The sequence below is a fragment of the Eumetopias jubatus genome, unplaced genomic scaffold (genome assembly GCF_037043125.1).
Source record: "Eumetopias jubatus isolate StellerSeaLion01/CBP00866 unplaced genomic scaffold, mEumJub1_p1.0 scaffold_11, whole genome shotgun sequence".
Lineage (NCBI taxonomy): Eukaryota > Metazoa > Chordata > Mammalia > Carnivora > Otariidae > Eumetopias > Eumetopias jubatus.
In genome coordinates this window covers 67,296,254-67,319,637 of record NW_028274817.1, presented here as the reverse complement: position 1 = coordinate 67,319,637, position 23,384 = coordinate 67,296,254, and the positions used below count along the sequence as shown (strand labels likewise).

Sequence of the window (23,384 nt, the reverse complement as noted above, 5' to 3'; positions counted from 1 at the left end):
AGTTACTGGAGGGGAGGTGGGCCAAGGGGACAGGTTAAACAGGTGATGAGTATTAAGGAGGGCGCTTGCGGTGATGAGCACTGGGTGTTGCATGTAAGTGATGAGTCACTAAATTCTACACCTGAAACTAATACTACACTGTCTGTTAACTAACCGGAAGTTAATAAAAACTTGAAAAAGAAAAGAATAAAACTAGGGTCTTTGCCTGAAGGGGGAACAAAAAGAGTTGCAGGGACTCACAAATTCATCACCTATCTTCAAAATTTCATGTTGTCTTCCTGTATATCAAACTGAATTACATTTCCAGGATCTCCAGTCTCAAGAAAAACAGGAAAGAATGTATTCCCTTATAGAAATCATTTGCCCAATTCACAGCGCTAAGAAATCATTTGCCCTCCTGGGGTCCCCAGGTGACTCAGTCGGTTAAGCATCTGTCTTCAGCTCAGGTCTAGATCTCAGGGTCTTGGGATCGAGCCCTGCTTCGGGCTCCCTGCTCAGCAGGGAGTCTGCTTCTCCCTCTACTCCCCACTCATGCTCTCTCTCGCTATCTCTGTCTCTCTTTCTCAAATAAATAAATAAAATCTAAGAAAAAAGAAATCATTTGCCCTCCTCATTCAAAATTTATGCCATAGTGTCTAGTGTACAGTACATCTCAAATGAACATTAATTTTCTCTTTCCCCTTGTCTTCCCCAACAGTCCTAGGCTAGAAAATAGAGCTGGTGGTATAATGAATCTAAGGTATACAGATATACACATATAAATTTCATAGTTACTTCATCATTTTATGTTCCCTTTTGCCATATGCACCTTTTAAACATTCCAGTGTGTAGCTTACATTATTATATGATCCTAATTTTTAGGTGGGCTCTATTTTAAATTTATTGGAAGTTTCTAAATTAAAGAAATTAATGGATAGAGAACTTGTTAGATTTTCTAGTTGTATCAGTTATGGTAGGTTGTGTTTTATAAGAAATTTGTCCATTTTATTAGGTTATCAAATTTATTGGCATAAATAAATTATTCTTTTAATATCTAAAATAAAACATCAAAGTGCATTGCACACATTAAAGGTAAATTTTTTTTCTTAAATGTGTTTGAGTTATAACACATACACATGTATCCTCTATTGTGATGTAAAATGCATATCTTACTTCATGCCTCCATTAAAGCTGTTTGAAAATCAGTACTTTAAACTATCGGCATGTATTACTTTAATAAAAGTATAAGCCTAAAGGGAAATATACATGTGATAATTAATAAGGTTAATTTAATATATATCAAATTTTGAACCACAGAGATTGTTTGCCTTTTGAAACCATTTATGCAGCATCATTTAATTGTTTAGGAATAAAACTCATTTCATTATTGTATATATGGCAACTGCTCATGCTCTTTGGCTCTAAACTTTTATTAATTTTTGAAAATAGTTTTCTTTGTCATTGCATTTATGGAACCAGTTGCACATTCCAATCAAGTCATATTGAAAATAAAGACCAACGGCTACATATATTATTCTTATGTCTGTGTTTTACCAAGTATGTTTGTATTGCCTGCCTGAAAAAAAATCATACGCTAAACGTATAGTTAACTAGTAACAAAGAAAAATATTTATTGTGAGTTTTTAAAATTACCAATAACCAGGGTGGCTGGGTGGCTCAGATGATTAAGCATCTGCCTTCAGCTCAGGTCATGATCCCAAGGTCCTGGGATCGAGCCCCAAATCAGGCTCCCTGCTCAGTGGGGAGCCTGCTTTTCCCTCTCCCTCTACTGTTCCCCCTGCTTGTGCTCTCTTGCTTTCTCTGTCAAATAAATAAAATTTAAAAATAAAATAAAATAAAATTACCAATAACCTAAACTCATTTCAAAAGTTGTAAAGTACAGAGAAGGAAAATAAGGAGAAAAAAATTGTATTCAATCATATAAACCCAAAATAGCTATGGTTGATATTTCAGTGTCTAGTATTCCATACTTGTGTATCTATATAAATGAACATGTCCATAAATCTTTATGCAGTTTATATAAGATATAAACAATTTGGAAAACAACAGAGAGGAAATGTACCCAATATTTAAATTGCGGTTTTGTAATTTATTTTCCAAGTGATAATGTGTTCTTTATACTGACTGCTTCAATCCTGTTACGTTTTATAACTTAAACGGTGCCGATTATGTTGAAAACTAGGATTCCTTCGATAAAATATGCAAGATTGTAAGTATCACTGTGGCATTTTATTTATTTTTTTTAAAAGATTTTATTTATTTATTTGAGAGAGAGAGGGAGAGAGCACCAGGCAGGGGGAGAGGCAGAGGGAGAAGCAGATTCCCAACTGAGCAGGGAGCTGGACTGAGGGCTCCACCCAGGAACCCTGTGATCGTGACCTGAGCCTAAGGCAGATGCTTAACTGTCTGAGCCACCCAGGCGTCCCTCACTGTGGCATTTTATTTTATTTTATTATTTTTTTAAAGATTTTATTTATTTATTTGACAGAGAGAGACACAGCCAGAGAGGGAACACAAGCAAGGGGAGTGGGAGAGGGAGAAGCAGGCTTCCCGCTGAGCAGGAAGCCCGATGTGGGGCTCCATCCTAAAACCCCGGGATTATGACCTGAGCCGAAGGCCGAAGCTTAACTGAACCACCCAGACGCCTGTCACTGTGGCATTTTAAAGACTTTTTTTTCCTACTTTATGTAGCTTATATCTTTATGAACATTTGTATTTTATTTTTTAAAACAAAGGAGGTTGGTCTAATTTGCTATGATTTGTTTCTTTCATTTACTGGATTAGATACCTCTCATACATGTTTTTCCTATGTCCATAGGACGTATGTAAAAACATCATCTACTAGATCACAAAGTTATAATTCTTATTTATAAGAAATCTTACAGGGTATATTTTCTGAACAGGGAAGGATTCAAACAAACCTAAAGATCCAAGTGTTTATTTAAAAAAACAAAAACAAAAACAAAAACAGAAAACACCAACACTCAGCCATGCTTTTGACCTCAAGGATAGTAGGAAAGTTGGGGCGGGGCGGGGGAAGGGCAGCTGGAAAGCCTCTGACGCATAATTGGGGCCGTGCGCAAACCTTGTGTGACGTTGCTGAGGCCCCTAGAGAAAAACGGCCACTTGTTTCTGAGCCTTCCTAAGGGGAGTTGCGTCGGAACCTTCGGGGCAGTGCTGGGCCAGCTCACCCTAAGATCTCACCTCCGCCATGAGCAGTAACGAATGTTTCAAGTGTGGACGGTCTGGCCACTGGGCCCGGGGATGCCCTAGAGCAGGAGCGAGTCGAGGGCGCGGAGCCAGAGGCCGTGGTAGAGGTTCTCCGTGCAGTTCCACCAACCTACCTGACATCTGTTACCGCTGTGGTGAGTCTGGCCATCATGCTAAGAATTGTGACCTTCTCCAGGACATCTGCTACAACTGTGGGAGAAGTGGCCACATCGCTAAAGACTGTATTAAGCCGAAGAGAGAGAGAGAGCAGTGCTGTTACACTTGTGGCAAACCAGGCCACCTGGCTCGTGATTGTGACCGTCAGGAAGAGCCCAAGTGTTACTCTTGCGGTGAATATGGCCACATTCAGAAAGACTGCACCCAAGTCAGGTGTTACCGGTGTGGCGAGACCGGCCACATGGCCATCAACTGCAGCAAAACGAGTGAAGTCAACTGCTACCGCTGTGGCGAGTCGGGACATCTGGCCCGGGATTGCCCCACTGAGGCTACCACTTAGTTTTTCCCCTTTGTCCTCCCCCTCCTTTTGCTGATTGTTAATTGTGTTATTTTCTCTGAAACCTCTTCACTGACCAAAAGTTGATAGATGGAGGCTACTCCCAGGCCAGTGAACTTCAATTACCATGTTGAAGGAGGAAAGGGCTGGAAAAAAAAAATCTCAAAAGAAATTGTTCACTTTTAGATGTCATTAATGTGTTTCTGCGCCACTGGTGAATCTGATTATTGGACAGTCATTCTAGACATTAAGTAATTTTTGGTTCTTTGTACTTTGATTTAACATTTAATTAGCAGCTACTGTGTGCCAGCCACTACTGGAGGAATTGGGGATATATCAGTGAACAAATAAGATCATGTTTGGGAACACAGGCCTAGAATCTATTAACAAATAATACAGAGTGTCAGTGAAGATAACTTGCTATAGAGAAAAAAGAACACCAGGTAAAAGGATAGAATAAGCTGGGGAGGGGACGTGTAGTTCTGTCTTAGATACACAAGGTGCCCTGAGGAAGTGAAATTTCCTCAGAGATTCGTTGATAAATAAAGCTCATTCTGAAAATGTCTATGACCTTGTCAAAGTAATTTTAACTTTATTACATATTGACCGTTTTGAATTATCCGATCTCATTAGCTTTTGTTTATTTATTTGTTTATTTTAATTGAATTTTATTATGTTATGTTAGTCACCATATTTAGTTTTTGATGTAGTGATCCACGATTCATTGTTTTCGTATAACACCCAGTGCTCCATGCAGTACGTGCCCTCCTTAATACCCATCACTGGGCTAACCCATATCCCCAACCCCCTCCCCTCTAGAACCCTCAGTTTGTTTCTCAGAGTCCATAGTCTCTCATGGTTCGTCTCTCCCTCCAATACCCCCCTTTCATTTTTCCCTTCCTTCTCCTAATGTCCTCCATGTTATTCCTGATGTTCCACAAATAAGTGAAACCATACGATAATTGACTTTCTCTGCTTGACTTATTTCACTTAGCATAATCTCCTCCAGTCCCATCCATGTTGATGTAAAAGTTGGGTATTCATCCTTTCTGATGGCTGAGTCATATTCCATTGTATATATGGACCACATCTTCTTTATCCATTCATCTGTTGAAGGGCCTCTTGGCTTTTTCCACAGTTTGGCTATTGAAGACATTGTTGCTATGAACATTGGGGTGCATATGGCCTTTCTTTTCACTACATCTGTGTCTTTGTGTTAAATACCCGGTAGTGCAATTGCTGGGTTATAGGGTAACTATTTTTAATTTTTTGAGGCACCTCCACACTGTTTTCCAAAGTGGCTGTACCAACTTGCATTCCCACCAACAGTGTAAGAGGGTTTCATTAGATTTCAAATAAAGTTGAAAGACATCTCTATCTGGCCCTACCTAGAGTGTACAGTTTAATGAAAATAAACCAGAAAATGTGTATAATGTATATAAGTAGCTTTGAGACAGAGAGAGAACAATGAGAAACAAACAAAAAACCCTCGCAGCAAATGGTGGACATAAACATATGGCAAAGTTTGGACTTACATATTTTTTAAAATCTAAGAAAAGTATAAATGTTAGCATTAAACACTGATTGGGACTTTGACAATTTAAAAAATACCCATTTTCATAGATAGGAAAATCATATTTATATTTAGGAGTTTCTGAAAAAAAATGTGTTGTCACAGATATAAAAATGTTCAGTTTCAAATGCTGATACCTATTTTTAAAAATCTGAAAAGCAACTAAAGTTCTATAAAGTAGAAAAGGTACTTTTAAATTCTAAATAAAACCTGGGATTGGGGAGGTAACCATAATTGAAGTTGTAATGAAAAAATGATTTGGAAAATAATAACTACATGTCAAACCTAGGCTATGATAGAATTTATATTAGAAAAGATAGTATAGAGGGTACAATTTTTGGTCTATGAACCCATGAGGTCAAAGAAATGTAACTGATTTTATAACTGAAGCCACATTCTTTTATGAACCTCCACAAAACTTCATGTGTAATCCTTCATTCCCAACTAAAAGATCCCTTCAATGCAGCTGAGTTTCAACTTCTGTGACCCTCTTGGGTTCCTAGAAATTGATTCTGTCATTGTGTGCTGTTGCAACAAGATAAACTCAGGTACACTCCTAACCCCTAAGTGAGGCAATCTCAGTTCAATCTGCCAAGACATGACATGAAACACCTACATCACTCTGAGCCAAACAAATTCTCGAGTCTCATCACAGTACTGAGCTCTAGGAAAGGAGGAACACAGATCTCTGCATTTGAATCCCCCCAAACAATCTGGAGTTTCATTTCCCATGTCCTTAGGAGTTTGGCCCAGAGTTGGAGGGGGGAAATATGCTATGTCCCTTTATAAAGAACACACTCAGCATTTAAGTCCTCTTTACGTTCCTTCTAGGCATTTTTTTTTCCAGCTTAAGAGAAAAGGAAGCCTTATTTTGGCATTAGTATCCCTGTGTCAGAAGTTACAAAATGGTAGCCCTTTTACTGAATCCGGTCCATACTATGTTTAGTCTGACCTACACATTGTTTAACAATATTCATGAATTAGATGCCAACATTTAAAAATTGCAACATTTTCCATAGAAATTCTCATTTCTGGTCTCTCTGGAACATAAAATAAAGATCAGGAAGCAGTAGTCACCCATTTCTGTGTGGAAGCTTTCAAATGAAGGTGAGTAGCATTTTCTCCCTATTGACAAGTCACATGTTGCCCCTCTGACTCCAGCACCCACTATTCCTCATCATCTTGCAAAAACCCCAACAAGCACTCTTTTCTCATTAACTTTACCTGCCAGGCCCCTCTAGTCGCTTGAGTCTAAACCTTTGCTGTATGCTTGGGGATAGGGGTAAACAGCTACATAACATTCCCCAGAGAAGTTTAATTGAAGCTGTTTATATTCTCCTCAATATTTGTAGATACAAACAGGAAAGCACATTATATCAATAGAGGCTAAAAAGGCATTTTATCAAATTCAAGTTGCTTTTTTTAAAGGATTTTATTTATTTATTTGACAGAGAGAGACACAGCGAGAGAAGGAACACACGCAAGGGGAGTGAGAGAGAGAGAAGCAGGCTTCCTGCTGAGCAGGGAGCTGGACTGGGGGGTTTGTTCCCAGGACCCTGGGATCATGACCTGAGCCGAAGGCAGACGCTTAAAGACTGAGCCACCCAGGTGCCCCTCAAATTCAAGTTTTTAATTTAAAAACAAAATAACAAAACATCTCTTAAAAATAACTTAAAATGGGGCTAATGGGGTTTCTTCTTCCAAGAAGATTGAATAGATGCACTTTTACCTATTCCCATTCAGTGCAATAAAAACCTTGAACATTATAAAATAAACATAAAAAGACTGAAATGTGGAGAGAAAAAGATGGGTAAAGGCCGTTGGATCAAAGGAACTACACTGCAGTGAGTTTCCTGGGTTTTCTTTTTGCCTCATATATGCTGAACTTGAAGCTAAAGAAATTTTAACAGGCACAGAAATAAAAGCTTTCACTAGCCAAATGGCCAGGAGAGAGGCAGCCTAGAAAGATAGAAAACTTTTATACAATCACTGCTTTACTTCAGCCAAACATCACAAGTAAAACTGTGGCCTCACCCCCACGCAAAAGCCTAATGGGGAGATTAGACTTACATCGTGATAAAGCTGCAACAAAGTGCCCCAACACCTCAGTTGGAGTGCTGTCCAGAGAAAGCCCAGCAATAATGAAGTGGCTTTTTGAAAAGATTTAAAAACTGATAAAGCTCCAGCAAGACTAACCAGGAAAAAAAAAGGACAGATAAATTACCATTTTCGGGAATGAAATAGGGGATATCACTATCAAGCCTGCAGACATCAAAGAAATAATAGAGGATTACGATGAATAACTCTACACACATAAACTGGACAACTTAGATGAGATGGACTAATTCTTTGAAAAATAAGCTATCACAACTCACCCACTATAAAATGGATAATGTGACTAGCTCTGTAGCCACTAAGGAAATTGAACTAGTAATTAAGTATTCTGCCTCAAAGAATCTCCAAGCCCATATGATTTCACTGTAAAATTCTATCAAACTTTTGAGAAAGAATTCATACCAATTCATACCGATAAAAAGCCTCAAGAAAAGCCTACTTTCACTAGCCCAAGGTGCAGGAGGGAGGCAGCCTAGAAAGATAGAAAATAGAAAAGGAAGGAACATTTCTCAATACATTTTATAAAACTAGAATTACCTTAATAGAAAAATAAGACGATGACAGTACAAAAAAGAAAACTACAGATCAATATCCCTTATGAATATAAATGAAAAAATCCTTGACAAAATATTAGCAAATAAAATTCAGCAATATATTAAAAGAATTACGTATCATAGCCAAATGAGATTTTTTTCCCAAAGATACAAGGCTGGTTCAGATTCAAAAATCAATAAGTGTAAGCCAATGTATTAATAAGCTAAAGAAGAAAAACTACATAAGTCATGTAAATTGATGCAGGAAAGGCATTTGATAAAATCCAACATTCATTCATGATATAAACTCTCAGAAAAATAGGAATAGAGAGGAACTTCCTCAACATGATAAAGAACATTTACCAAAAAAAACTACAGTTAACATTTATTTTTTTTAAATTTTATTATGTTATGTTAGTCACTATACAATACATCATTAGTTTTTGATGTGGTGATCCACGATCCATTGTTTTGGTATAACACCCAGTGCTCCATGCAGTACGTGCCCTCCTTAATACCCATCACCGGGCTAACCCATCCCCCCTCCCCCTCCCCTCTAAAACCCTGTTTGTTTCTCAGAGTCCATAGTCTCTCATGGTTCATCTCTTCCTCTGAATTCCCCCCCCTTCATTTTTCCCTTCCTTCTCCTAATGGCCTCCATGCTATTCCTTATGTTCCACAAATAATTGAAACCATATGATAATTGACTTTCTCTGCTTGACTTATTTCACTTAGCATCATCTCCTCCAGTCCCATCCCATGTTGATGTAAAAGTTGGGTATTCATCCTTTCTGATGGCTGAGTCATACTCCATTGTATATATGGACCACATCTTCATTTATCCATTCATCTGTTGAAGGGCATCTCGGCTCTTTCCACAGTTTGGCTATTGTGGACATTGCTGCTATGAATATTGGGGTGCATATGGCCCTTCTTTTCACTACATCTGTGTCTTTGGGGTAAATATCCAGGACTGCAATTGCTGGGTCATAGGGTAGCTCTATTTTTAAATTTTTGAGGAACCTCCACACTGTCTTCCAAAGTGGCTGTACCAACTTGCATTCCCACCAACAGTGTAAGAGGGTTCCCCTTTCGCCACAACCTCTCCAACATTTGTTGTTTCTTGCCCTGTCCATTTTTGCCATTCTGACTGGTGTAAGGTGATATCTCAATGTGGTTTTGATTTGGATTTCCCTGATGGCTAATGATGATGAACACTTTTTCATGTGTCTGTTAGCCATTTGTATGTCTTCTTCAGAGAAGTGTCTGTTTATATCTTCTGCCCACGTTTTGACTTGATTATTTGTTTTTTGGGTGTTGAGTTTGAGAAGTTCTTTATAGATCTTGGATACCAGCCCTTTATCTGTAGTGTCATTTGCAAATATCTTCTCCCATTCTGTGGGTTGCCTCTTTGTTTTGTTGACTGTTTCCTTTGCTGTGCAGAAGCTTTTGATCTTGATGAAGTCCCAAAAGTTCATTTTTGCTTTTGTTTCACTAGCTTTTGGAGATGTATCTTGAAAGAAGGTGCTGTGGGCGATGTCAAAGAGGTTACTGCCTATGTTCTCCTCTGGGTTTTTGATGGCTTCCTGTCTCACATTGAGGTCTTTCATCCACTTTGTGTTTATCTTTGTGAATGGTGTTAGAGAATGGTTGAGTTTCGTTCTTCTGCATGTGGCTGTCCAATTTTCCCAGCACCATTTATTGAAGAGACTGTCTTTTTTCCATTGCATGTTTTTTCCTGCTTTGTCAAAGATTATTTGACCATAGAGTTGAGGGTCCATATCTGGGTTCTCTATTCTGTTCCATTGGTCTATCTGTCTGTTTTTGTGTCACTACCATGCTGTCTTGGTGATCACAGCTCTGTAATATAGCTTGAAATCGGTCAACGTGATGCCCCCAGCTTTGTTTTTCTTTTTCAACATTTCCTTGGCGATTCGGGGTCTTTTCTGATTCCATACAAATTTCAGGATTGTTTGTTCCAGCACTTTGAAAAATGTCATTGGAATTTTGATCAGGAAAAAGATGGAAAAATATTCCATGCTCATGGATCGGAAGAATAAACATTGTTAAAATGTCTATGCTACCCAGAGCAATCTATACCTTCAGTTAACATATTTAATAGTGCAAGACAGAATGGTTTTCTTTGGAGATCAGGAAAATGGCAAGGATATCGGCTCTCACCACTTTTATTCAACATAGTGAGGGAAGTCCAAGCTAGTGCAATAAGGTAATAATGGGAAATGGAAGTATACAAATTGGAGAGGAAGAACTAAAATTCTTCCTATTGGCAGGTGACATGATTATCTATATAGAAAATCTCAAGTAATCACCAAAAATCCCCTCCTAGAACTAATAATTTCAACAAGGTTGCAAGATAGAAGAAAAATACAAAAAACTATTGTATTTTCATATACTAGCAATGAATACTGAAACTAAAAATGCAACACCAATTATAATCACTCAAAAAAGAGAAATACCTAGGTGTCAATTTAATAAAATATGTACAATAATTGTATGCTGAAAGGTACAAAATGCTGATGAAGTAAATCAAAGATCTGAATAAATGGAGAGATGAGTTAAAGCAAATCCTATAAAGATCTCAGCAAGACTTTTTGTATATATAAATTATTCACTTACAGGCAAAGGCAAAGGAAATTGAATGACTAAATCAATTTTGAAAAACAAGAATAAAGTGGGAGGAATTGGTCTATCCAATTTCAAGACTTATTTAATTGCCATAGTAATCAAGACAGAATGGTATAGGTGGGTATATAGACATGTGTAGATCAGTGTAACAGAATAGAAAACACAAAAGTAAATTCTTACAAATATGCCCAACTGAAATGTGATAAAGGTGTAAAATCAGTTTAATGCAGGTAAAAAAAAAAGAATCTTACACAAAATTCAACTAAAAACAATCACACACTTAATTGTAAAATGTAAACTATAAAACTTTTAGGAAAAAAATCTTTGGGATCTATGGTTAAGTAATGAGTTCCTAGGCACAACAAAAACACAACCACAGAAAAAATTGATAAATTGGACATCATCAAATTTCAAAACTTTTGCTCTGAAATACCCAACTGACAGAATGAAAAAACAAGCTGCAGAATTGTAGAAAATATGTATAAACCACATATCCAAGAAAGGACTACTATTTAGAATATATAAAACAACTCTCAAAACTCAACAGTTCCAAATTTGAGCAATCCAATTGCAGAGTGGGTAAAACACATGAAGAGACTTTTCACTAAAGAAAACATACGGATGTCAAATAAAGAAACGTTAAGATTTTTAACATCATTATCTACCAGGGAAATGCAAATTAAAGCCACTGTAATATATCACAACATACTTATCAGGATTCCTAAAATAAAAAAAATAGTTATATCAAATGTTGGCAAGAATGTAGAGAAATTGAATTATTCATACATTGCTCTTAGGAATATAAAATGGTACAGTCACTCTTGAAATTATTTTGGCAGCTTCTTTAAAAAGTACACATGCAACCACCATATAATCCAGCAATTGCACTCTTGGGCATGTAACCAGCGTAATGAATACTTCTATCCACATAAAAACCTGTACACAAATGTTTATAGCAGATTTATTTGCCAAAAACTGGAAACAAAGCAGCTGCCCTTCAGTGAGTGTATGGTTAAACTGTGGTATAGCCATAATGGATTATTACTCAAAATAAAAAAAGAATAAACTATCAGTTCATAAAAAATGTAGATGAATCTCCAGAGAAATAATATTGAGTGAAAAAGGTCAATACCAAAAATCATATACTGTATGGTGCCATATATGTAACATTTGTGAAATCATACGATTATAGAAATGGAGAACAGATTAGTGATCATCAGGAGTTAAGGAGTGAGTGAGAGTGAGAAGGAAGAGGGTGTGGCTATAGAAGAATTACATAAGGGATGCTAACGGTGATGGAAATGTCTGAATTCTTACTGTATCAATGCCACTTTCCTGGCTGTGATATTGTACTATTGTATTATAAGATGTTACCACTGGGGAAAACTGGGTATATGGGATGTTTATGTATTACTTCTAACAACTATATGTAAATCTATGATTGTCTTAAGATGAAAAGTTTAATTTTAAAAAATAGGACTTCACAGCGGAAAAACCTGACAAACACACATAAAATAGGTAATCAATTTCACAAATAATGTTGGTAGTATATACTCATTTTTAATTAAGTTTTTAATTTTAATTCCAGCATAGTTAACATACAGTGTTATATTACTTACAGGTGTACAATATGGTGATTCAACAATTCTGTACATTACTCAGGGCTCATCATGATAAGTGTACTCTTTAATTCCCATCATCTATTTCATCTATCCCCCCACCCATTTCCTCTCTGGTAACCATCAGTTTGTTCTCTATAGTTTAGAGTATGTTTCTTGGTTTGCCTTTCTCTGTTTTATTTTTTTCTTTGCTCATTTGTTTTGTCTCTTAAATTCCACATATGAGTGAAATCATATGGTATTTGTCTTTCTCTGACTAACTTATTATGCTTAGCATTATACTCTCTAGATCCATTCATGTCATTACAAATGGCTAGATTTCATTCCTTTTTATGGCTGAGTAATATTCCATTGTGTATATATGCACCACATCTTTTTTCTCCATTCGCCTATTGATGGACACTTGGACTGTTCCCACAATTTGGCTATTATAAGTAATGCTGCAATAAACATGGGGGTACATGTATCCCTTTGAATTAGTGTTTTTGTATTTGGGGGATAAATATCCAGTAGTGTGATTACTGGATTATAGGTAGCTCTATTTTTAACTCTTTGAGGAATATCCATACTGTTTTCCAGAGTGGCTTTACCAGTTTGCATTTCCACCAACAGTGCATAAGGGTTCCTTTTTCTCCTCATCCTTGCCAACACTTGTCATTTCTTGTGTTTTTGATTTTAGCCATTCTGACAGGTGTAAGATGATATCTCATTGATTTGTATTTCATTGATAATGAGTGATATTGAGGTATGTACCCTTTATATAATGTGATTAAAATGACACTTTACCTTGCAATCTTTCTCTTCCAAATATGTAACCCTAGTCTAATCATGAGAAAAACGTCAGACAAATTCTGAGAGAAAGGATATGTGACTAGTACTCTGTAAAACTGTCAAGGTCATCAAAAATAAGGGAAGCATCAAAATGATCACAGCCAAGAGGAGTTTAAGGAGACATGACAACTAAATGTAATGAGATATCTTGGATGGAATCCTGGAACAGAAAAGGCATTAGTTAAAAAGTAAGGAAATCTGAATAAATTATGGATGTTAGTTAATAATTAGGTACCAATATTTGTTCATTAATTGTAGCAAATATATCATACTGATAAAAACTGTTAATAATAGGGGAAACTGGGTGCAAGGTATATGGTAACTCCTTATACTATCTTCTCCATTTCTTTTAGTAAGTCTAAGTTGTTTTAAAAAATAAAGTGTATTAAAAATTAGGGCTCTTTGTAAAACAATATGGAGTTTCCTCAAAAAGTTGAAAATAGAGCTACCCTATGACCCAGAAGTTGCACTACTGGGTATTTACCCCAAAGACACAAATGTAGTGATCTGAAGGGGTATGTACACCCCAATGTTTATAGTGGCAATATCCACAATAGCCAAACTATGGGAAGAGCCAAGATATCCATGAACAGATGGATGGATAAAGAAGATGTGGTATATATATATATATACAATGGAATATTATGCAGCCATCAGAAAATGAAATCTTGCCATTTGCAACGATGTGGATGGAACTAGAGGGTATTATGCTAAGTGAAATAAGTCAATCAGAGAAAGACAAGTATCATATGATGTCACTGATATAAGGAATTCTTAATCTTAGGAAACAAACTCAGGGTTGTTGGAGTGATGGGGGTGGGAGGGATGAGGTGGCTGGGTGATAGACATTGGGGAGGGTATGTGTTATGGTGAGTGCTGTGAATTGTGTCAGACTGATGAATCACAGACATGTACCTCTGAAACAAATAATACATTACATGTTAAAAAAAAAAGATGATAGTAAGAAGAGAAAAATGAAGGGGGGGGAATCAGAGGGAGAGATGAACCATGAGAGACTATGGACTCTGAGAAACAAACTGAGGATTTTAGAAGGGAGGGGGGTGGGGGGATAGGTTAGCCCGGTGATGGGTATTAAGGAGGGCACCTAGTGCATGGAGCATTGGGTGTTATACGCAGACAATGAATCATGGAACACTACATCAAAAACTAATGATGTAATGTATGATGACTAACATAACATAATAAAAATTAGGGCTCTTGGGTGAGAGGATTCTAGGAAGATGGTGGGGTAGGAAGCATCAGGAATCTGTCTTCCCTCCTAGACAATTGCACTGGCAGAAAGTGTCTGATGTAACTGTTTTGGAATTCTGGAGTGTATTAAAAGATCAAAACATCAGGGGAAGGCTTGCATGGCAAATTGAAGTTAATTTTGGTCATTTTCAGCTCTTAACACAGTAACAACCACCCATTTCCCACCCCCAGCCACAGGCAGGCAGCTCTGCATGTGTTCCTGGAGCAGCTTGCACACAGCTTGCAGGAGCCATGGTAGGCAGAAAGGACCGTGTTCTCCAGATATCAGGGATCTGCCTTCTGATTATCAACTGTTGCTTCAAAACACAGAGGTACAGACAAAAAAGCAGTGCCCATTGTTGTTGCATCTCCTTGCATTGTTGCAAACCCCACCCCCTTTGGCTGAAATGACTCCCAGTGGATTTAAAGGGCTGGTGCCCTTTCCCTCCTCTCCCCTTTGATTTCTCTCCTTTTCCCCTTTTGAGAGCCAGGCATTAGAGATAAGGACATTTAAAAACAACTGTATATATGGGGAAATTAGAGAGTGAGCATGCATGCCCACAGACAGGCTCAAAAAAGACCTGAGACGATCTTAAGTTTCTACCACAGGCTGAACCTCAGCATAGAGACAGCTTAAAACATCATCATCATCATCACCATCATCATCATCATCATCGCAAAAGACAGTAAACCCTGTGGAAGGAAGAGAATCTGATTTCCAGAATTATCACATTATTAGATTTAAATGTCAAGTTTTCAACAAAAAGAAATCACAAGGCATATAAAGAAAAGAAGTATGACCCATTCAAAGGAAAAAAAAATCAAGAGAAATTGTCCATGTAAAAGATTTGATGACAAATCTACTAGAAAAATACCTTAAACATCAGTCTTAAAGATGTTCAGTTAATTAAAGGAAGAGGTGGAGAAAGTCGTAAGAATAATGAATGGACAAAAGGAAATATCAATAAGAAGATAGAAGATCTAAAAAGAAAACAAAAAGAAATTCTGAAGCTTTTCAGCACAATAATTAATTAAAATAAAAAATTCGCCAGAGGGATTCAAAGGCAGATTTGAACAGGCATAAAAAAAGAATCAGTAAACTTCAAGATGGGGCAATGGAAGGTATTGAGTTTGATGAACAGAAAAAAAAAAATAATGAGATGTGAACATGAGCCGAAGCGACCTGTGGGCTACCATTAAGAAGCTCAACATACACATTGTGGGAGTCCCAGAGGGAGAAGAGAGAGGAAAGGAGCAGAGAGAACATTTGAAGAAATAATGGCTGGAAACTTCCCAAATTTGACCAAAGACATGACTAGAAACATTCAAGATGCTCAATAAATTCCAAGTAAGATGAACGCAAAGGGATCAAACTTTAAAATGCCAAAGAAAAAAGAGAGAATCTTGAAAGCAGCAAGAGAGAAGCAACTCATCACATACAAGGGAATTTTCAATAAGATTATCAGCAGATTTCTCATCAAAAACTTTGGAGGTCAGAGGTGGTGGCCCGATATATTCAAAGTGCTAAAGGGAAAAAAAAATCCCATCAACCAAGGATTGTATATTCAGTAAAACTGTCCTTCAGAAGTGAGGGAGAAATTAAGACATTCCCAGATAAACAAAAGCTGAGTGAATTTGTTGCCACTAGACCAGCCCTGTAAGAAATCTTCTAAAACAGTAGACAGTAACTTGAAGCCATATGGAGAAATAAAGATTTCAATAATAGGCAATTATAAAAGCTAGTATTATTGTAAGTTTGGTTTGTAACTCCAAATTTTTTCTACATAATTTAAGAAGCTAACACATTTAAAAAGATTATTAGTTTATGTTTTGTGACACACAGTGTATAAAAATACAATTTTCTGACAATAACAACTAAAAGGAGTGGAGACAGAGTTGTGAAGGAACAGAATTTTTGTATGTTATCAAAGTTAAGCAGTTATGAATTGAAATTAGAATGTTATAACATTAGGATACTAATGTAATCCCTTAATAACGACAATGAAAATAGCTACAGAATATACATAAAAGGAAATGAGGAAGGAAATTAAACATTTCACTACCAATATCAACTAAACACAAAACAAGACAGGAATGCAGGCAATGAGGGACAAAAGCTATAAGACATATAGAAAACAAATTGTAAAGTGAGAGAAGTCCCTCCTTATCAGTAATTACCTAAAGCGTAAGTGGTTTAAGCTTTGTTGAAAGACAGAGATTGAAAGAATGGATAAAAACACACAATCCAACTATATACTATCTACAAGAGATTCATTTTATTTATTTATTTAAAAGTTTTAATTTAATTTAATTTAATTTTTTAAATGTTTTATTTATTCATGAGAGTCAGAGAGAGAGAGAGAGAGAGAGAGAGAGGCAGAGGCAGAGGTAGAAGCAGGCTCCCTGCCTAGCAGGGAGCCCAATGCAGGACTCGATCCCAGGACCCTGGGATCATGACCTGAGTTGAAGGCAGACGCTTAACCATCTGAGCCACCCAGGCACCACTAAAAGTTATTTTACTTCCAGTAAACAAACAGTGTTATATTAGTTTCATGTGTACAATCATAGTGATTCAACAATTCTTTACATTACCCAGTGCTCATGGTAAGTGAACTTCTTAATCCCCATCACTTATTTAACCCACTCCCCCACTCCCCTCCCCTCTGGTAACCATCAGTTTGTTCTTATAAGAGACTCATTTTAGATATAAAGACACAAATACATCGAAAATGAAAGCATGGAAAAAGATATTACATGGAAATTGTAACCAAAAGAAAGCAGGGATGACCATATTAATATCAGCCAAAATAGACTTTATTTTTTTAATTTTTTAGAACTTAAAGAAAAGATTTTATTTATTTATTTGTGAGAGAGAGAGTATATGAGTGGGGGGAGGGACAGAGGGAGAAGCAGACTCCCTGTTGAGCAAGGAGCCTGACATGGGGCTCGATCCCAGGACCCTGAGACCATGACCTGAGCCAAAGGCAGACGCTTAACCACTGAGCCACCCAAGCCACCCAAGCACCCACTAAAAAAACTTTACAGGAGACATAAAAGGTCATTATATATTAATAAAAGATTCAATACAGTTATATCTTATTGGCCAATGTATAGAGAAATGAGGATAGAGAAATGAGCCACTGCCAGAAAAGCTGCCCAAAACAGAGAAATGCCCTGGTGTCTTTCTTCCTCCCAACCATGGAGGCTTTTCCCCAAGATGCTGGGAGCCAGGAAAAGTAGAAGAATAGTTCTGAGGGCAAACACAGCCAGGAGCAGCACAGACCTCAAAAAGCTGCACTCCAGGAATCAGAGTGAACCAGAAGTAACATATCCCCTTCCATAATAGCTTATTAGACCACTGCTCCACTTTAAATGCAGATGACTCAAAGCCACTATATTCATTATAGAGTACAAGTTAGACCATCCAGAACTATGTTGGAAAACTTAACTTTGTGATTGGTAAGATGACTGGCCCAGTATCATATTTTCCCCCCACTTCTTCTTGCCATATATTTGTAGAGCTTTATATTTTGCTGTGCTTTAGATATTCATAGAATACTGGAGTAAATTATAGCAGGGAATTTCCCTAATTTGGGGAAGGAAACAGGTGGCACAACCCAGGAGGCACAGAGAACCCCCCTCAAAATCAATAAAAATAGGTCAACACCCCAACATCTAATAGTAAAACTTAAAAGTCTCAGAGACAAAGAGAAAATCCTGGAAGCAGCTCGGGACAAGAGGTCTGTAACCTACAATGGTAGAAACATTAGATTGGCAGCAGACCTATCCACGGAGACCTAGCAGTCAGAAGGGAATGGCATGATATATTCAGAGCACTAAACAAGAAAAATATGCAGCCAAGAATACTATACCCAGCTAAGCTGTCATTGCAATAGAAAGAGAGATAAAACACTTCCAGGACAAACAAAAACTAAAAGAATTTGCAAACACCAAACCAGCCCTACAAGAAATATTGAAAGGGGTCCTCTAAGCAAAGAAAGAGTCTAAAAGTAACATACACCAGAAAGGAACAGAGACAATATACAGTAACAGTCACCTTACGGGCAATACAATGGCACTAAATTCATATCTTGCAATAGTTACCCTGAATGTAAATGGGCTAAATGCCCCAATCAAAAGACACAGAGTATCAGATTGGATAAGAAAACAAGACCCAACAATATACTGTCTGCAAGAGACTCATTTTAGACCCAAAGACACCTCCAGATTTAAAGTGAGGGGGTAGAAAACCATTTACCATGCTAATGGACATCAAAAGAAAGCTGGGGTGGCAATCTTTATATCAGACAAATTAGATTTTAAACCAAAGACTGTAATAAGAGATGAGGAAGGACATTACATCATACTTAAAGGGTCTATCCAACAAGAAGATCTAACAATTGTAAATATCTATGCCCCTAACATAGGAGCAGCCAATTATATAAGGCAATTAATAACAAAAGCAAAGAAACACATGGATAATAATACAATAATAGTAGGGGATTTTAACACCCCCCTCACTGAAATGGACAGATCATCTAAACAAGAGATCAACAAGGAAATAAAGGCTTTAAATGACACACTGGACCAGACAGAGTTCACAGATACATTCAGAACATTCCATCCCAAAGCAACAGAATACACATTCTTCTCTAGTGCCCATGGAACATTCTCCAGAAGAGATCACATCCTGGGTCACAAATCAGGTTTCAACCGGTACCAAAACATTGGGATGATTCCCTGCATATTTTCGGACCACAATGCTTTGAAATTAGAACTCAGTCAGAAGAGGAAAGTTGGAAAGAACTCAAATACATGGAGACTAAAGCACATCCTACTAAAGAATGAATGGGTCAACCAGGAAATTAAAGGAGAATTAAAAAAATTCATGGAAACAAGTGAAAATGAAAACACAACTGTTCAAAATCTTTGGAATGCAGCAAAAGGCAGTCCTGAGAGGAAAGTATACAGCAATACAAGCCTTTCTCAAGAAACAAGAAAGGTCTCAAATACACAACCTAACCCTACACCTAAAGGAGCTGGAGAAAGAACAGCAAATAAAGCCTAAACCCAGCAGGAGAAGAGAAATAATAAAGATCAGAGGAGAAGTCAATGAAACAGAAACCAAAAGAACAATAGAACAGATTAACAAAACTAAGAGCTGGTTCTTTGAAAGAATTAACAAGATTGATAAACCCCTGGCCAGACTTATCAAAAAGAAAAGAGAAATGACCCAAATCAACAAAATCATGAATGAAAGAGGAGAGATCACAACCAACACCAAAGAAATACAAACAATTATAAGAACATATTATGAGCAACTATATGCCAGCAAATTAGATAATCTGGAAGAAATGTAGAATGCATATAAACTACCAAAACTGAACCAGGAAGAAATAGAAAACCTGAACAGACCTATAACCACTAAGGAAATTGAAGCAGTCATCAAAAATCTCCCAAAAAACAAGAGCCCAGGGCCAGATGGCTTCCCAGGGGAATTCTACCAAACATTTAAAGAAGAATTAATACCTATTCTCCTGAAACTGTTCCAAAAAATAGAAATGGAAGGAAAACTTCCAAACTCGTTTTATGAGGTCGTCATTACCTTGATCCCAAAACCAAAGACCCCATCAAAAAGGAGAATTACAGACCAATATCCTTGATGAACATGGATGCAAAAATTCTCACCAAAATACTAGCCAATAGGATCTAACAGTACATTAAAAGGATTACTCACCACGACCAAGTGGGATTTATTCCTGGGCTGCAAGTTTGGTTCAACATCCACAAATAAATCAATGTGATACAATACATTAATAAAAGAAAGAAAAAGAATCATATGATCCTCTCAATAGATGCAGAAAAAGCATTTGACAAAGTACTACATCCTTTCTTGATTAAAACTCTTCACAGTGTAGGGATAGAGGGTACATACCTCAATATCATAAAAGCCATCTATGAAAAACACACAGCGAATATCATTCTCAATGGGGAAAAACTAAAAGCTTGTCCCCTAAAGTCAGGAACGCGGCAGGGATGTCCACTATCACCACTGCTATTCAACGTAGTACTAGAAGTCCTAGCCTCAGCAATCAGACAACAAAAGGAAATAAAATGCATCTGAATCGGCAAAGAAGTGAAACTCTCACTTTTTGCAGATAATATGATACTTTATGTGGAAAACCCAAGAGACTCCACCCCAAAACTGCTAGAACTCATATAGGAATTCAGTAAAGTGGCAGGATATAAAATCAATGCACAGAAATCAGTGGCATTTCTATACACCAGGAACAAGACAGAAGAAAGGGAAATTAAGGAGTTGATCCCCTTTACATTGCACCCAAACCATAAGACACCTAGGAATAAATCTAACCAAAGAGGCAAAGAGTTTGTACTCAGAAAACTTTTAGAATACTCATGAAAGAAACTGAGGAAGACACAAAGAAATGGAAAAACGTTCCATGCTCATGGATTGGAAGAACCAATATTGTGAAGATGTCAATGCTACCTAGAGCAATCTACACATTGAATGCAATTCCTATCAAAATACCATCCACTTTTTTCAAAGAAATGGAACAAATAATCCTAAAATTTGTATGGAACCAGAAAAGACCCGAATAGCCAAAGGAATGTTGAAAAAGCAAAGCAAAGCTGGTGGCATCACAGTTCCGGACTTCAAGCTCTATTATGAAGCTGTAATCATCAAGACAGTATGATACTGACACAAAAACAGACACATAGATCAAAGGGTCCAGAAATGGGCCCTCAACTCTATAGTCAACTAATCTTCGACAAAGCAGGAAAGAATGTCCAATGGAAAAAAGACAGTCTCTTCAACAAATGGTGTTGGGAAAATTGGACAGCCACATGCAGAAGAATGAAACTGGACCATTTCCTCATACCACACACAAAAATAGACTCAAAATGGAAGAAAGACCTAAATATGAGATAGGAATCCATCAAAATTCTTGAAGATAACACAGGCAGCAACCTTTTCGACCTCAGCCGCAGCAACTTCTTCCTAGAAACATCGCCAAAGGCAAGTAATTAAATGACTGGGCATGACAAGAATAGTAGAGATAAGATAAAAATAGACATTCCCAGTCAAACAAAAACCAGAAGATTTTGCTACCAGAACTAAAGAAAATTCTAGGGGCCCCTGGGTGGCTCAGTTGGTTAAGTGTCTGCCTTTGGCTCAAGTCATGATACCAGGGTCCTGGGATCGAATCCCACACTGGGCTCCCTGCTCAGTGGAGAGTCTGCTTCTCCCTCTCCCTCTGCCCCTCCCCCTGCTTGTGCTCACTTGCTCTCTCTCTCTGTGTCAAATAAATAAACTCCTAAAAAAATAAAGCAAGTTCTAAGGGATGTTCTCCAAGAAGAGAGAAATTATATCAAATGCTGGGTCAGATATAAGGAATTAGTAAAGAGCAGTGAAAATTTTGTGCGCTGTTGTGGAAATAATAATGTCATTGACACTAGAGATGAGGATGATGTATTATTTGAGGGTAGCAGTGATTCAGTTTTTAATTCAGTGAATACCTAAAATGAAGAAAGTTCTCTACATATACTGGTGATGAATCATCTTGCTCTGAAGGTAGTGATTTCCTGGGCTTTGGGGATAAAGATAAAAACTTCAAAGATAAAAATAAAAATCTAGCATGGCAGCTCCTCAAAAATTAAAAATAATATTACCATATGATCCAGCAATTCCACTGTTGGGGATATATCTAAAATAATTGAAAGTAGGGTCCTGAAGAAATATTTGTATGTAGCATATATAATTTACAGCAGTATTGTTCACATTACCCAAGAGCTGGAAGCAACCAATGTGCCCATCAACAGATGAATGAATAAACAAAATGTCGTATATACATATTACAGAATATTATTCAGCTTTTTTTTTTAAAGGATTTTATTTATTTACTTGACAGAGAGAGACACAGCGAGAGAGGGAACACAAGCAGGGGGAGTGCAAGAGGGAGAAGCAGGCTTCCTGCCGAGCAGGGAACCCGATGCGGGGCTCGATCCCAGGACCCTGGGATCATGACCTGAGCTGAAGGCAGACGCTTAACGACTGAGCCACCCAGGTGCCCCAAATATTATCCAGCTTTAACAAGGAAGGAAATTCTGACACATACTATAATATGGATGAACCCTGAAGACATTTGCTCAGTGAAATAACCCAGACACATAAGGGCAAATTTAACAAGGTTCAACAAAATGAAAAGGCAACCTACAAAATGGAAAAAAATATTTGTACACTATGTATCTGATAAAGGGCTAATATCCAAAAATATAAAACATTTATATAATTAATTAAATAGCAAAAAATAACCTGATTAAAAAACGGATAAAGGACTTGAATAGATATCTTTCCAAAGATATACAAATGGCTAACTTGTATATGAAAGGGTGCTCAATATCACTAAGCATCATGGAAATGCAAATCAAAACCACAATGAAATATTATCTCACAGGTAGAATTGATAATATAAAAAAGAAAAAAAGACAACAAGTGTTGGCAAGGATGTGGAGAAAATGGAACCCTTGTACCCTGGTAGAAATGTAAACTGATAGTCTTTTTTTTTTTTTCAAAAAAATTTAAGGTAACATTACCATGTGATGCAACAATCCCATTTTGGGGCATATATCCAAAGGAAATGAAAACGAGATCTCAAAGAGATATCTGCACCCCCATGTTCACTTCAGCATTATTTACAATAACCAAGATATTGAAACAACCAAAGTGTTGCATGGGTGAACCAAATGTGGGTCATGGACATGAAAAGTATAGCATAAAGAATATAGTCAATGATATTGTAATAACATGGTATAGTGACAGATGGTGACTACACTTATTGTGTAACATTAAGTAGTGTATAGAATTGTCAAATTAATGTGTTGTACACCTGAAACTAAGATAATATTGTATATCTATTATACTTTAGTAATAAAAAAGAAAATGTGAATATTATTTGGTCATGAAAAAGAAGGAAATTCTGTTATTTGTGTCAACATGGATGAAACTGGAGGGCATTATACTAAGTGAAAAAAGCCAGAAAGACAAAGACAAATACTATGTGGTATCATCT

At 37.1% G+C, this 23,384-nt stretch overlaps 1 protein-coding gene across 1 annotated transcript; it reads left to right on the top strand.

Moving 5' to 3' along the window:
• Positions 1–3,211: 3,211 nt before the first annotated feature.
• On the top strand, positions 3,212–3,727 carry ZCCHC13 (zinc finger CCHC-type containing 13). Its single transcript, XM_028101496.2, has one exon. It carries the CDS (start codon positions 3,212–3,214, stop codon positions 3,725–3,727), a length of 516 nt encoding a protein of 171 aa, XP_027957297.1.
• The last annotated feature ends 19,657 nt before the right edge of the window (positions 3,728–23,384 follow it).